The following is a 15,314-nucleotide window of genomic DNA, read 5'->3' as shown; positions in this document are numbered from 1 at the left end:
GGGAGATACAAACTTCTTACATATCCCCAGGTGAGTCATGAAATATACTACTTGAGACCCCAAACTCTGAATTGTCATCATCAGTAACACACAACCCAATGGTATCTGTAACGTAGTTAATTTTCTGAGAAATATTCAAAGGTACAAAATGAGCAGGGCAATAAAAACAGGGCTTTCTACCAAACTTTTGCCTATCCTTCTGGATGTGTGCATAGAACTATGTTTTCACAGGACTTGCAAATGTCCCAGACTGAAGTACTATTTAATCTCCTCCCATAAGCAGCAGTCCTGAGCAATCCTCGCCACAATTAGCTGCTTCTGGTTGCTACTAAATTGCTCCTCCTAACTTATTTCACAACATTATTGTTTCACAGCACAACACATTCTGTATGGAGTGAAAATGTTTGGAAAGACCAGTTTCTCTTTATCATGCCCCCGCCTCTAGACAAGGATGTTTCCAACTGCCCACTAGCCAGCCAATCCTGGGACTCTTTTAGTACCTTGAGTTTGAATTAAGGAACACCTTTTACGTCAAAATGGATACACCTCGGGTGAAGTAAGCATTGACACGTTTAGCCCAGATGCCCTCCCCCGCCCACCAACAGCGAAGGCCACTTAGCAGTTGGTGCGCTTTCCAAAGCCCGTGGCCCGGAGCGGGCTTGGGGGGTTCCTCTCCTGGACCGTGAGACTCCGAGGGAAGGGGTGGCGGAGATGGGGAGTGGAGGGGAGGGTTTGTTTTGCTGGGGGATGTGGGAAGTAGGCGCTCGCCTGTTTCGCGGTTTTTTAAGCCCCTTGGCATGCCCTGACCTGATCAAGAGGGAGTCGACTGCTCTCTGGAATGTTCCGGGAGAAGGTGGGAGACTGCTTCCCAGAAGAGGCCTGTGGGTGCTGGAGGGCACCGGGGGGGTCACGCGGGGAGATGCAGGGCAAGCGCCGGGAGGGGCAGGAGGGGAGGCGGGGGCCGAGGTGACCCGCGCACTCGGGGGCGAGGGCGGGCGGGACGGGCGCAGCGAGGCTTCGGGGGCGGCCCGCGGGGCCAGGAGACCCCTCCCCGGGCGCGGCGGCGGCGGCGGCGGCGGCGACCCGGCAGCGCAGGCTGCACCGCCCCGGCTGTCAAGCGAGCGCGGGGGGCGGGCAGGAGGAAGGGGTGGAGGTGCAAGGGGAGGAGGGCTGGCACCGGAGCGCCGCGGTGTCGGTGCAATAAAAATGCATCCCATGGAACTGCCCGTGGAGAAGGACGGGACCGAGCCGCGGCAGCGAGAGGAGGTGGTAAAAGCGGAGGAGGACGCCCAGGCGGCGGCGGCGGCGGCGGCGGCCGGGAAGTGAAAGGTCTCGGAAAGTTCAGCGGCTGCTGCGGGCGCCGAGCCCCGGGCTAGCGGCGGAGGAGCCGCAGGACCGCTCCGCGGGGGCCGCGCGGCCAGGCCGGCTATGGTCCCGGGGCTCCCGTCGCCCCCGAGGTGCCCGGGCCGCTCCAGGCCGGTGCGCGAGGGTCACCCCGCCGCCCCGCGCGGCCCCGGCCCGCGGCTCCCGGCAGCCGGCGCCCGCTGACCGAGCCTGGCGCCCCAGGAGGGGGAAGGAATCAAGAGCCCCAGTTCTTCCCGAGGACTGTCGGCGCTTCATCCCCCCGCCCGGCCCGCGTCCTCCCGGCTCCTCCCGGCTCCTCCCGGCTCCTCCGGCTCCTCCGGCTCCTCCCGGTCCTCCCGGCCATGGGGAGCTGCGCGCGGCTGCTGCTGCTCTGGGGCTGCTCCGCGGTGGCCGCAGGTGGGTGGTGACGCTGCCGGGCCCCCACCCCTCTCCCTCGCGCTCTCCCTTCCCCACCTCGGGACTCGGGCCGCAGGGGAGTGCGGGCTGGGAGCGCCAAGCTCAGCTCCCGAGGATGAAATGAGTGGCCATGTTCCGCCTCTTTCCCCCCGGGTCTCTGCAGTTTAAAATACTATTGATTTTTTTGCAACTGCGATGCACATGCCCTTGGGTAACCCGATATCCTGGGTGCGCTCGGCCGGGGATCCCGCGACCTTGGTTTCTTTCTCGGTTTGGGCTTGTAAAAAACTGCCCTTTCCACTCTGTGAGGGAACAAAGGACCCAGCTCGCCATCCCCCGGCACTTCATGGCCTGAGGAATGATGGGGAGGGATGGCCCGGCGACCCCGGGCGCGCGTGGGCCGCGGCTGCTCTCCCGCGGAGAGCCGTCGCCGTAGTCCCCGGCCTCGCGCGGGGCACGAGGGAACCAGGTAGGCACACCTGGGCGGGGGTGTGCCCTCCACCGTGGCAGTGGCTGGAACGCGCAGAGCCCGGGCTGGGACGAGGGGCGGCGGTCGCCCTGGGTGCAGGAGCTGGCTGGCCGTGCCCTGGGAATTGGTACCCTGGCTGCGGCTCCGTGAGAGGGCGGAGGCGGGTCTGCTCCCGGGCTCGGGAACTGGACGACCGGCAGAGGCCGTCCCCCTCCTACTCCCATCCCGGCTTTCCCGGGCTGCCCGTGGCCACCGGTTGCTAGCGCGCCGTTTCTAAATTCGGGAGCCCCTCCCTCTGTCCCTCTACCCCCCCCCCCCGCGGGTCACCTGGTTTCCAATTAGGAGTAAGTGCAGCTCAGTGAGTGAGGGGGAAAGCGCGTGAGGGACTCTTCAGCCATCCAGTCTCTAAAACGTTTCTCGTTTGCTCTAGAAAGGGGAGTGTGGGCTGGAGGGATGGACTAGTGGACAGGGAGCGCTGACGCGCTGTGCCTTCCCCTGGGCTTCTTCCACTCTGGCCCCAGAGACGCTGGCGCACAGGAAAGCAGAGTCGTAGAATCTTCACCCCAAATCGGTCAGACTCAGGAGCATCCTTGCCACACTTGAATAGTCACTTCTTTAGGGATCTCCTAGTACTTTGTCCACTGATTATTTATCTGGCTCCAGTCGTTTCTGTACTTCGGAGTTCGGAGGCATTTAAAATGATTCAGTACTTTCCCCCAAGGAGCCATTAAAGGTCTAAGATTTTACTTCAGTTCTTCTTACTGATGCACCCCCTGGCTGCATTGATGCGTGCTCCCCCAACCACAAAGTGAACTCTATTAAAACCCTTCCCTTTTCAAACCCTGTTATGGCAAAAAACATGCAAGCAATCAAGAGGTTGTAAATAAATATCACAAGGCAAGTGTTTCAAGTCAAAAATACTTGTACGGGCAGTATATGATTTTCCCCGAAATGCTTTACAGGTGAGTCATAGCACACTGTGTGTTTGGGTGATCCTGGCCACAAGCAACTGTTGCTCCAGCTAATCAGAACAGTGGCAAACAGTCCAGGCATAATGCACATTTGAATTTGACATTGAAAAAAATATGCCTAAGGAAGCCCTTTCTTTTGGTTGCAGAGGCTATGTGGGGCCGGGGATTGTCAGCCAGTGTGTGAAATGTGTCTGTTTTAGTCTAAGCTGTCATTTGGCTTCTCCAGCAGTACAGTGATAACAGTTCAGAGGTGCTCTTTCTTAAGAAACAAACGTTCAATTAGCCAGAATTTGGGGTTTGACTTCCTTTTCCTTCTTTCCTTCTCTGTTTTAACTTTTAAAATAGATGATTTTGCTTAAGGTATTCATAATTAAAATGACAAACCCAAATTAAAGGATTAAAATATGCAGTCAGGATGTTAATAAGTGGATAATGTTTATCATTTTAAGCAATTTTGAAACATTAAAGTCTGTTGGACCTTTGTTTGGGTGGAAGCACATGTTTCTTTAAGAAAGTGTTTTAGTTCACAGATAATGTTTAAAGGTGCTGTTAGTGGCTGCCAGACTGTAAACATTCTCCTGTTAAGCAAACAGGCAACCACTATGTAACTTGTCATAGGCAGAAGCACTGAAAGGGCAGAGAGCATGTCAAATAAGCTTTTCTGCCATTTGGCAGTTTAGAGATTTTTTTCTTAGTTATATTTACTTAATATTAAAAATAAACATTATGCATCTGAACTCCAGTGGTTTCTAGTTTTGCCTTCCTAAGTGAGATCCCATTGTTTATTGATTAAATATCTCATATTGCTTTTCCTAGGGAATTTGTCCCTTCACATTGTTGGATTAAAATATAATAGAATTCAACATTTCCTCCTTAATGCATTCTAATAAGCATATTAGATAATGCTAAGGACTAAAATTATATTTGAAAGACTTAAATTGGGTGATCTTAAAAACATTCTTGTTTTTTGGTATTATTTAAGTCATTACTTCAAAACAAATAAGTATATATCTAATATACTGAATACTTAAATCTTTTAAGTACTAGAAAGCCAAGTACTTAAAAGATTTAGGCCCGTCATCTTTCCACAATGTTTCCATTTTCCTTCCTCTCTCTTGCCCTTTGTCTGAAGTGATTTTTTTCCCCTTTATGTGAATCTGACATAGGAACGTGAAATGCATGCATACACACATGCACGCTCACACACTTGTAAATACAAATGCAGCATAAATGTAGAACAGTATTCATGCTCAAATTTGATAGAATTTCCTCTTTAGCGAAAGTCGTAAGGTCTTTGGGGATATCTTGTTGAAGACATAAGAGCTTTCCAGATGGGTTTGTCTTGAATAACATATGCTTTCCCTTTCCTAGGACTGAGTGGAGTAGCTGGAGTGAGTTCCCGCTGTGAAAAAGCCTGTAACCCTCGGATGGGAAATTTGGCTTTGGGGAGAAAACTCTGGGCAGACACCACCTGTGGTCAGAACGCCACCGAACTGTACTGCTCCTATAGTGAGAACACTGATCTGACTTGTCGGCAGCCCAAATGTGACAAATGCAATGCTGCCCAGCCTCACCTGGCTCACCTGCCAGCTGCCATGGCAGACTCATCCTTCAGGTTTCCTCGCACATGGTGGCAGTCTGCTGAGGATGTGCACAGAGAAAAGATCCAGTTAGACTTGGAAGCAGAATTCTACTTCACTCATCTAATAATGGTGTTCAAGTCGCCCAGGCCAGCAGCCATGGTACTGGACCGGTCCCAGGACTTTGGGAAGACATGGAAGCCTTACAAGTACTTTGCAACTAACTGCTCGACTACATTTGGCCTGGAAGATGATGTTTTCAAGAAGGGAGCTATTTGCACTTCGAGATACTCCCATCCTTTTCCATGCACTGGAGGAGAGGTAAGACCACACATTTAACTCTCCGCTGTAAGTAAGGGAGAAAAATGTTACCAGCCCACATTTCTTTTTAAAGCATGGAGGTATACTTGTAGCAACATGAAAGAAATTAGAATTTTTCATGAGCTTTATTTGTCATAAATTATTTCTCACCCTTAGATATGGATGAGTAGTCATTTTCAAGCAGGTTGTCCACTGGATGGGTTTAAGCTGGAATTCTAAGGTTTTAATTTTCTTAATTTTAAGAAAAAGTAGACATACAACATCATTACTCCATCTTAGAGGTTTAAAAGGCTAATGATTTCTTCAGTTAAAGAGACTACTTACTGTAATTCCTAAGGAACAAGAGTTACTGAGACAGCCTGTTCCTGGAGTACATGCACGCTGGTATCTTCCTGAAACTGTTAACGTAAATAGGAAGTAAATAAAACTAAAGCCAAGGGAGAAAAACAATCTGTCAGAAGGATACTTTTGTATAACACTGGAGTTTTATTGTTAAGATTACAGGAATGCATTGCAAACAAATGAAGGTAGTTTCTTTTAAGATACAAAACTTCTTTTTGGACTCCCAGACATTATCAGTTGCAGTTTAGGGACTTCCTTCTATCCTAAACTGAAAATCATCTCAATCTCATTTTGCAAAACAGCCTCCTTAGCTACTAGCCCAATTTCTATATGGAATGTTTTCTCCTTGTTTCATATTTCCTCTTCCCTAAAGGGGAAACAGGTCCTTTTTTTTTTTTTTTGGTCTTTTTCAGATATTTTAAGATATATTTCCAGGTATACTTATATACCTGGAAAGCCACTCCCCTCACCCCAGCCCAGCATTATGAAGATATTTAGAGGAAACTAAGTTAAGCGAAAGCAGATTAAGAGAATAAAATACCACCATGTAGATCCATTAATATGGACTCAGATGGGTGCCTGGCTGGCTCAGTTGGTAGAACTCACTCAGGGTCATGAATTCAAGCTCCATGTTGGGCGTAAAGTTTACTTAAAAAATAAAATAAAGTTTAAAAATACTGATTCAGAGAAAAAGAGAAGAGAGAATATAATCTTTCTAATTCTGGTACATGTCATGAACACACAGACTAAATTAGTGGTTCTCAGGCAGGGGTGATTTTGCCACCCCCCTAGACCATCCCAGGGGACATTTAGCAATGCCTGAAGACATTTTTGTGGGGGCGGAGGGACACTCCTGGCATCTAGTGGGTATAGGCCAGTGATGCTGCAAAACCTCTTACAGGGCACAAGACAGGACCACTCCCACTCCCAACAAAGAATTCCTAGCCCCACATGTTAATAATAGTACCAAGGCTGAGAAAGCCTGGACTGTGTGTGAGGCAGAAGTCCAATGTATATAGTACGAGAGCTACACAGACTAAGATAAGCTCTCTTCTAGTAGTCCTTTGTATCACTCCTCACCGGCTTCCCAGATGATGGTACTTAGTTAGCATTTATTGAGCCCTGACTATGTGTCAGTGTCACTAATTCTGCCTTTGGTTTGGGGAAAGGGATGGTTGCGAGCGGCCTAATGAAAAGCTGGTTTGGGAACTTCTCCCCCCTCACCTCGCCCCAGCCACTGCCATAGACATATATGGCTTTTGCCATATAATTCAGCTACTTCTGTGTGCTCCCTGCAGACCAGGCACAATGCTGCTGGTGTGGGAACCAAGTGGGATATGACACAAACAGCACACCGATGATTTTTCATTCTTCTTCTTGGTCTCTAAAGTTGGCTTCAAGGGTGTCTGGGTGGCTCAGTCAGTTAAGCACCTGACTCTTGGTTTTTGGCTCAGGTCACAATCTTAGAGTCGTGAGATAGAGCCCTGCATGGAGCCCCGGGTTGGACACTGCGCTCAGTGCAGAGTCTGCTTGAGATTCTCTGTTTCTCTCTCTGTCTCTCTCTGTCTCTCTCTGCCCCTCCTCATGTGTGTACGTGCGCAAACTCTCTCTCTCAAATAAATAAATAAATAAATAAATAAATAAATAAATAAATTTTTTAAAATAAATTTTAAAAAGTTAGCTCCATATTATAGGTTATGTGCACCCTTCCATGATGGACATTTTTAAAGATACCAAGACAGGAAAGAGACGGATAAATTAGACTCATTGTTTTCTTATGTGGAGAACACTTTGTGTTGCAAACAAATGAATGGCTTGAACTCTCAAATTGCATTGGAATTGATCCACATGCTCATATCTGTTGCCTACAGCTCAGTGCTACTGGGCCATGTGTATCTATGAAGGAACAAAAATACAGTTTCAGTAACCAGATGGCAGGCATGTTTGCTTAGCAAATATCACATTGAATGTATTACAATGGCCCAGCAATTACTTAGAAATAACTAAAGTAACATTTATTTAACTTAGGGTAGAAGCAAAAGCTTATATTCTTTAAAGCCAATCTACTTATTGTCATCAATGCTTTTTACATCAAATTTCAAGCAGAGAGGACTAAAATTTAAGTTAGATATTTTGCCTTTTATATCCAGTTTTTGTCATCTTTTATGTCCAGTTAAAAAAATCAAGAATCATCTGCTTCCCTCCAAAGTATTTTTGCAAGTAGACAAACCATCAGAATTTCTTCCCTTCAGAGCACAGGTTTGGAACTTAACTGGAGTTTCAATTCAAGAGTCTCCCTCCTGAGTTGGAGAGTAGAAGAGTCTTCCTCAAAGATAAGGATCAGAGGACACCTCCCTGGAGGTGATTACTACCCATGTCTCCTGTGTTGCTTTGGAATATAAGTTAGTGCTGAGCTACATACTAATTTTACATACAACTCTATATCTTTGGAAATTGACTGATCAGAAAAATTGGCCAATACCCTCGGGTCAAAGAAGTAGTCTCAAATTTCCTTTTTTTTTTTTTTTTTTTTAATTTTTTTTTTTATTATTTATTTTTATGATAGGCACACAGAGAGAGAGAGAGAGGCAGAGACACAGGCAGAGGGAGAAGCAGGCTCCATGCACCGGGAGCCCGACGTGGGATTCGATCCTGGGTCTCCAGGATCGCGCCCTGGGCCAAAGGCAGGCGCTAAACCGCTGCACCACCCAGGGATCCCTAGTCTCAAATTTCATTTATTGCTTATTTATAATGTAGACCTATATTTTCCTCCGTTCAATGTAAGACTTCTGAGGACTTCTCTAGGTATTATCCTACCACTAACATAAATATATCCCAGACTTAATTTGTTGTCATTATTCATTCCAAAATACTTCTTTGGGCTTTTAGGGCCTTAGAAAGACCTGTAGCTTCATGTCTAAGAAATCAGATACCTCCATCTTCGGAGTTGAAGGCACCAGTCATCTGAAAGAGAACTTTTAAAAATAAAGGCCTCAAAAGCCACCCAGAAGAATACTTTTTAAATCAAGTTAAATCAAAGTTAAATCTGCTACATAGCCACCTCTTAAACCGGTTAGCAGTTACGACAAATGGTTGCCCTACAATGTGTCTCCTTGGCAGGAGAGGAGACTATGGCTTGCTCTGAGGCGAAGTGATTTACTGACAACATTGCATTAGTTAGTTATATGGCAGAGGCAGGGCTAAATCATAAGTCTTCTGATTGTAAGTCTAGTGTTTGTTCCACAAATCAATGTTTTCTCTTCATTAGTGATCCCCCAAGAACTGCTCGCAGAGAGATGTATGCATATTTTTCTCTACTTGCTCACTCTCTGACAACCATTTGTTATTCATTTGGATGTGACATGAAGATGAAAAAGGAGGTGCCAAACAGCTTTCTCCTGAGCAGGAATGTCCTCTGAGATATCAGTGGTGTTTTGGGAATAAAAGGTTCCGTGACCAAACTAGGTTGGGAAACACTGACTAGGTTTAACAAAATTAACATCTATAAATACATAAATGTTCTTCTTTTGTGTTCTGTGTCTCCAAGTGAGAAATATAAGATGTAACATTCCCAAACTTATTTGCCCAACAAAACTTTCTTTTTGCAGAACTCCAATTACTAGCTTTCAGAGCCCCAGAGATCCACAGAGCACAAGTTGGGAAAGGCTGGGATGGAGCTATTAATGCTCCCAAAATCCTGATAGAAGGACAGATGAGGGAGAAGTTGTTCAAGGGATACAAAGTTCCAGTTGTGCAAGATGAATGAATTCTGGAGATCTAGTGTACAGCAATGTGACTGTAGTTAACAATACTTCGTTGTGTGCTTGTAACTTGCTAAGAGGGCATATCAAGTGTTCTCACCATACATATGCAAAAAAGTGGTAACTATCTGAAGTGATGGGTATGTTAATTAGCTTGAACATGGTGATTATTTCACAGTGTATGTGTACATCAAGTCATCAAACCATACTCCTTAAATATATTTCTCAATTTTCACATATACCTCAATAATTTTTAAAAAGGCACAGGGAGGGGATCCCTGGGTGGCGCAGCGGTTTGGCGCCTGCCTTTGGCCCAGGGCGCGGTCCTGGAGACCCGGGATTGAATCCCACGTCGGGCTCCCGGTGCATGGAGCCTGCTTCTCCCTCTGCCTGTGTCTCTGCCTCTCTCTCTCTCTCTGTGTGACTATCATAAATAAATAAAAATTAAAAAAAAAAGGCACAGAGAGACATGGTGCTTGGCATGGTTTGACATCAAGCCTCTATGACTATTAGGGGCTTCATCTCCCGTTTAGCTGGAGCAGTAGGTAATAATAACTTTGAAGCTGAAGATGAGAGGTTAATAGGCTTTTTTGGTGATTCACAGAAGCACCTTGGACCCTGTCTTGGGTACAGGGAACAGAGAGAAGTGAGGAGGTGCAGCAAGTCATTTTAGTTCTGCACAGTGAGGCCTCATGCAACTAGAGTTTCTATTGTAACTGTTTAGGAGGCTGTGAGGTCACCACAGTACCTCTAGGGTGATGGAGTCATCTTCTCCTTAGAAGTGACCATTGCTGCCCCCTGCCCTATTAACTCACTGCAAGAAGAACTCTATTCAAAACTGGATAGCAACCAACTCAACCACACAGATTTTTTCCCCTCCAGGGCATTATGAATATAAAACATTCAAAGGGAGGCAGCAGTACAGAGAAGCCAAGAACAGAAGGCTGGTCCTAAATGAAGCAGTAGGGAAGGATTGTGTCAGCTTTATTTGCCTCTGTATCCCCCGCACTTAAGCACATTGTTTGGATCACAGTAGGCACCCAACAAATCTGTAATGGAATAAATGAGCATGAACAAATGAGTGATATGACAAGTAGGAGAATATCCTTAAATGACACAGGGGGAGGAATGATTATAAGCCTTGGGTGATGGGGGGATAAGATTCAGAAACCTGATTAACATGGAGAAGTTGAACTGGTAAAAATATGAGATAAGTTGTGGTTGGGAAAGGCAATTAATGGAGGACCTTAAATTATGTTTATGCATTCATTTGTCCATCAAATAATTTTTGGGCTATTATGTATCTGATGCCATTACAGGTGCTGGGGATATGGTGGTGAACCAAAGGGATAAAAGTCCCTGTCCCCATGAAGCTTAGGTACCGGGGGAAGGGAGGTGGAGAGAGGACAGACAAAAAATACTTAAGCAAAATATATAGTATGTCAGAGTGTGATATAAGTACCAAGGAAAAAATGAAACAAGGCAGAGGATGGGGAGTGCTAGCAGGGAGGGCTTGCTGTTTTAAACAGATTGAAGAGTTCATGTTTGATGGAATAGTCCATGACAAGAGCTCTGAGATCCTGGCAAGTTTTCTCGAGTGAACAAAAATCTATAATTAAAGGTCCCGTGTTTTTCAATCTGTAGATACGGAAAAATGAAGTTGTGTGTTATACTGACAAACATTGTTAAAAATCCCTCTTGCTAGTGTTTCTTAGAATGAGAGCATTTGAAAAGGAACCTAAATGTCATCAATGGAAAAACACATGACTGATGAGTAATCTGAAGCCTACAGGGAGTTAAATGACTTGTCTATAATTACTCAGCTGAAATCCATGTTTCCTGATGTTTAGCCCAGTGCTGTTTCCACTATACTAGTTTGAAATTCCTTTGCCCCAAGTCAGGTAGTGTGAAAGATACAAAAATGATATACATTGTTTTCCTCCACCATCCTTATAGTCCACTGTAAAAGATTACAATCCTGGGTAAGAGATTAAACATGATCATTTTGGGGCTGATTTATTAAATAATATGAGAGAGTACATGATTAATTTCCAGATACATTATGCAAATAATATGCCTTTCCAAATCTGAGCATTTTGAACATCCTTCGAAGGATGTCTCTTTGGCCATAGAAAAGATAACACTTCAATACCTTGTGGTAAAGTCAGTATGGCACAAGTGTGCAGAACGTGATAAATTACTTAATCAGGTTTTTGCAGGTATTTGCATTTATAATATGCTAAGCAATATTTATATTTTTAGCTGAAAAGATAAAGTAATACATGAGTCAGAATGGTTTCTAAACACTACTCTTTGGTTAGCTACTTGTTTACTTCAATTAGTGAAATCAACTTGTGCCTATTTTTGCAGCAACAATGGCCATGAATCATGGTGGCAGGTTATATCCATGTGCGAGGCATTCTGTAGAGTGCACATATCCATTATTCTCACAAGAACCCTTGTTAGTTGGGTCCAGTATTAACCCTATTCTACAGAAAAATAAATTGAGACTTAGTGAGTCAGAGTAACTTGGTCAGACTCAGATAAGTAATGAGCTAACCCATGCCAGAGCTGGGATTATTAGCTTGCCTTAAAATTATTTATAGGATTAGGTTTTAGTATAACTAAAACAATTTTTAAAAGTAAACTAGTAACTGCTCTAAGTAATTTTTCTAATAAAGTTATTCATCCAGTGTATTAATGTTTTACTTTGAACCATATTCTTAGCTCTAATTTATTGAACTTCCTTGAAAATAAAATGTTGTATATAGTTGTTTAGAGTGCTTCGATTATCCACACCCTAGGGATACTCCCTTCCTAGAGGGGTGGGGCTAGAGATTTATAACAGTGTTCTTTAAAAAAAAAAAAAAAAAAAAAAAAAGCCTTTAGTTTAAAGAAAATCCACAGGGTGATTTTTAATTAAAATTATTTAAAGAAGCTATGTAGGGCAGCCCAGGTGGCTCAGCGGTTTAGCGCCGCCTTCAGCCCAGGGCGTGATCCTGGAGACCCAGGATTGAGTCCCATGTCGGCTCCCTGCGTGGAGCCTGCTTCTCCCTCTGCCTGTGTCTCTTATGAATAAATGAGTAAAATCTAAAAAAAAAAAATAAGGAAGCTACGTAAAAATTAGAATAAACCCAGAGATTAAATCATAAACTTTGATTTATTGATTTCAAAGAGTGGACTTGTCTTCCAAAAATACCTCCTTCCTAGCTGTTAAAAAAAAGTCTGTTAGCATCTGTTCTGTTTGCTTTGCATTTGTCCAATTAGATGGTTTAACTTTGTTAGTATTTTCTTAAAATATTCTGGAAACTTTGAGAAATCAGATTATAAAATGCTGATTCACATTGAAAAATTAAGGCCAGACAATGAAGAGCAGATGAGGAGCGGCACCTGGAGGTCAGGTATATCTGGACTACAAGAGGCGTTTCTTACCAAAGAATGGAAAGCTCTAGAAACCAGAATGGTGGTGTTAGGGATTGAGGGCTGTGGAAGATGAGGAAAGTGCATTATGACAGAGAATATAGAAACCGCTTCTGATGAATAATCATTAAGTGTCTGAAAACTCAGTAAATGTCACCTCTCCCTCTGGAGTCTGCACCCCCATGCACTCTATGTCCCTCACATGTAACTATAATATCATGTCCCTTATCTCTTCTACTCCTATAGTGCTCACTTCTTGAGGAACTTTATCCCATCTGTCATTGTATATGCCCTGTGGCTCCCAGCCCCCCAGTCTCTGTACCTGACACAGGTCTCTGCAAGGCATAACTGTCCAAAGTACATTTATTGAATTGAATCATATGAAAAAAACTACCTGTAAAGTAATAATACTGTTTATTAACTGTGTTGGATGTTACACATCTACTAAGCACTGATCTTTTCCAAGTAGTCATGATTCATTCATTCTTTCTATAAATATTTGTAAAGTGTCTCCTATATGCCAGCCACTATTTTTGGAGTTGGAGATACAGAGAAAAAAAAAAAAAATTCCTGCCCTTGAGCTTACATTCTAAATGTACAGTGCTAAACAAGGTAAAACATATAGGATGTTAGAGTGGTAAGTGGAAAGGAAAAAAATTAAGCAAGAGAAGGGGCCAGAAAGTGGCGAGGAGGTTTTTAATGTTTAGAAAGAACTCCCAGGGAAAGCGTTGCTGAGATTTTGGATAAGGACCTGAAGGAAAGCACAAGTGAGAAGTGGACATACCTAGGGAAAGAGTAAAGGCCCCAAGGAAGTGTGCCTGATGCCATCAGGACAGTGAGGAGGCTAGTGTTGATGCAGAAAGGTAGAGGTACAGCATAATAGGTGAGATAAGAGGTCAGAGAGATATTTAGAATGTGGGGCCTCAAAGTAGGTGTCACGATGGCCCAAATTTACACCTAGATCAGTTAAAGCCTGTTAATTATTTTCAGCATCCCTTTTCGTTCTCCCAGTAGTCCCAATTTGTACTATAAAGTATTATAAATTATTACCATAAGATCATTGGTTTTTACTCTGAATGATATTGGAAGCCATTGGAGGTTTTAAGCAGAGGGAAGAAATGAACAATTTATTTTTAATAGGACCACTTTGGCTTATGTGTTAGAAAAGACCAGAGAGAGAAGCAGGGAGACCGGCTAGGATGCTGTGGTGATAATTCAGGCTAGATCTAACAATATGTGGACAAAGGGTAGTGATGGAAATGGTGAAAAGTAGTTGATTTCTAGATCTAGTCTATGGAAAGAGCTAACATCATCTGCTGACAGGTTGGATGTAGTGTGTGAGAGAAAGAGAGAAATAAAGATGCTTCATTTACCTGGAAGAATGAAATAGCCATTTTCTGAAGTGGAGAAAACTCTAGGGAGGCAGATTTAGAGAGAAGTGCCAGAAGCTCATTTCTGGACACATTAAGATGTTGCCTATGAGATATCCAAGTGGAGATAGTGAGTAGGCAGCTGGGTCTGTGAGTTTAGAGTTCAGAGGAGAGGTCTGGACTACTCTTTAAATTTGGGAGTCATCAGTATAGAGATGATATTGAAAACCATGAAACTGGGTGAGATTATCAGGGAGTGGGTATGGATGGAAAAGAAGGAAGTCCAAGAACTGAGTCCAGGGGAGGATCAAACTTAGTCCATTGATGCTGCCATTACCAAAAACAAGACAAAACAAAACAAAAAACCACTCTTGCAAATCCCAAGGCTTTTATGAAAACCAGTCTTGCCAGTCTAGGGGGTCCAATGTTTGTTTAATTAAGAAACAGCATGCACTGCATAACATTGACTTTCCACAGTCAGGATGGCCAATGCAAATTCTAAAATGACAAGTGTGAGGGAAGGCTTAGGAGCTGCAATTCTAGGTTATCAAAAGAAGGGAAAGTGCTGATTGGATACTGAATGAGGATGGAGGAGGGGGAGGGAAGAGTACTGAAGGGGAAAGTTGCTTTCAGGGACCTTCAGATTTTAAGGGCCTCATTTCGTTTTGATCTATCCAACTCTTCACCCTCTTCTTAAAATTGCAGCTGCAGGAGCAATTTTTTGGAATGATTACAAAAGATTATTTTTCGAGTGCCCCTGGGCCATCCCAGTATTGGAAATTAAAATGTAGCATTGTACACATTTTTTCCTGCTTAGTGTGTTATGAAACTTGATTTTCAGAATGTGACAGGGGACATCTACCTAAGGCATGGGAGCTATACAGTTAGTCCCATTTAAATACGTGTTTACACTGTCACAATTTTTAATGTGTTTTAATTAATGCTTTAATTAATGCTTACCATATTAATGTTTAATTATTTTGCTAAGAAGGGAAAGCCAACATTTAGAGATTGTGGTGGGAGGTGCCAGTTTCTGTGTCAGGCATTTTGCATACGTCTTTCTTTATCCCTGAGAAACAAACTCTTTTCCTGGATGCTTTGTCTTGTTAAGGAACAAACAAAAACAAAACACCAACTTTCTTTCTATATCATAATTCTCTTCTCTTCCTAGCCTTCCTGCAAATGATAGAGGAACAGAAGCCTTTTCAGGTCAGGCATCAGCTGTGTTTGCTAATGTTACTTTACACTTCATAATTACAGCTCCTAAAACAATAAAATAATTGTGAAAAATACTCACATGCTTTCTACATGACATCATG

General features: G+C 43.9%; 1 protein-coding gene across 2 annotated transcripts in view; it reads left to right on the top strand.

The window, feature by feature from the left end:
• Positions 1-756: 756 nt before the first annotated feature.
• NTN4 (netrin 4) overlaps positions 757-15,314 on the top strand; it is a 124,991-nt gene continuing 110,433 nt past the window's right edge. The window contains exons 1-2 of one of the 2 annotated variants that reach the window (XM_025439153.3): positions 757-853; positions 4,573-5,102. In XM_025439153.3, coding sequence (XP_025294938.1) covers positions 4,629-5,102 — 474 coding nt within the window. In that variant the 5' untranslated portion in view covers positions 757-853; positions 4,573-4,628. Of the gene's footprint in view, positions 854-1,149; positions 1,762-4,572; positions 5,103-15,314 lie in introns of those variants that run through there. The other variant, XM_025439154.3, reaches the window with a different exon arrangement.

The sequence above is a fragment of the Canis lupus genome, chromosome 15, assembly GCF_003254725.2.
Source record: "Canis lupus dingo isolate Sandy chromosome 15, ASM325472v2, whole genome shotgun sequence".
Classification (NCBI taxonomy): domain Eukaryota; kingdom Metazoa; phylum Chordata; class Mammalia; order Carnivora; family Canidae; genus Canis; species Canis lupus.
This window is presented reverse-complemented; position numbering and strand designations above follow the sequence as displayed.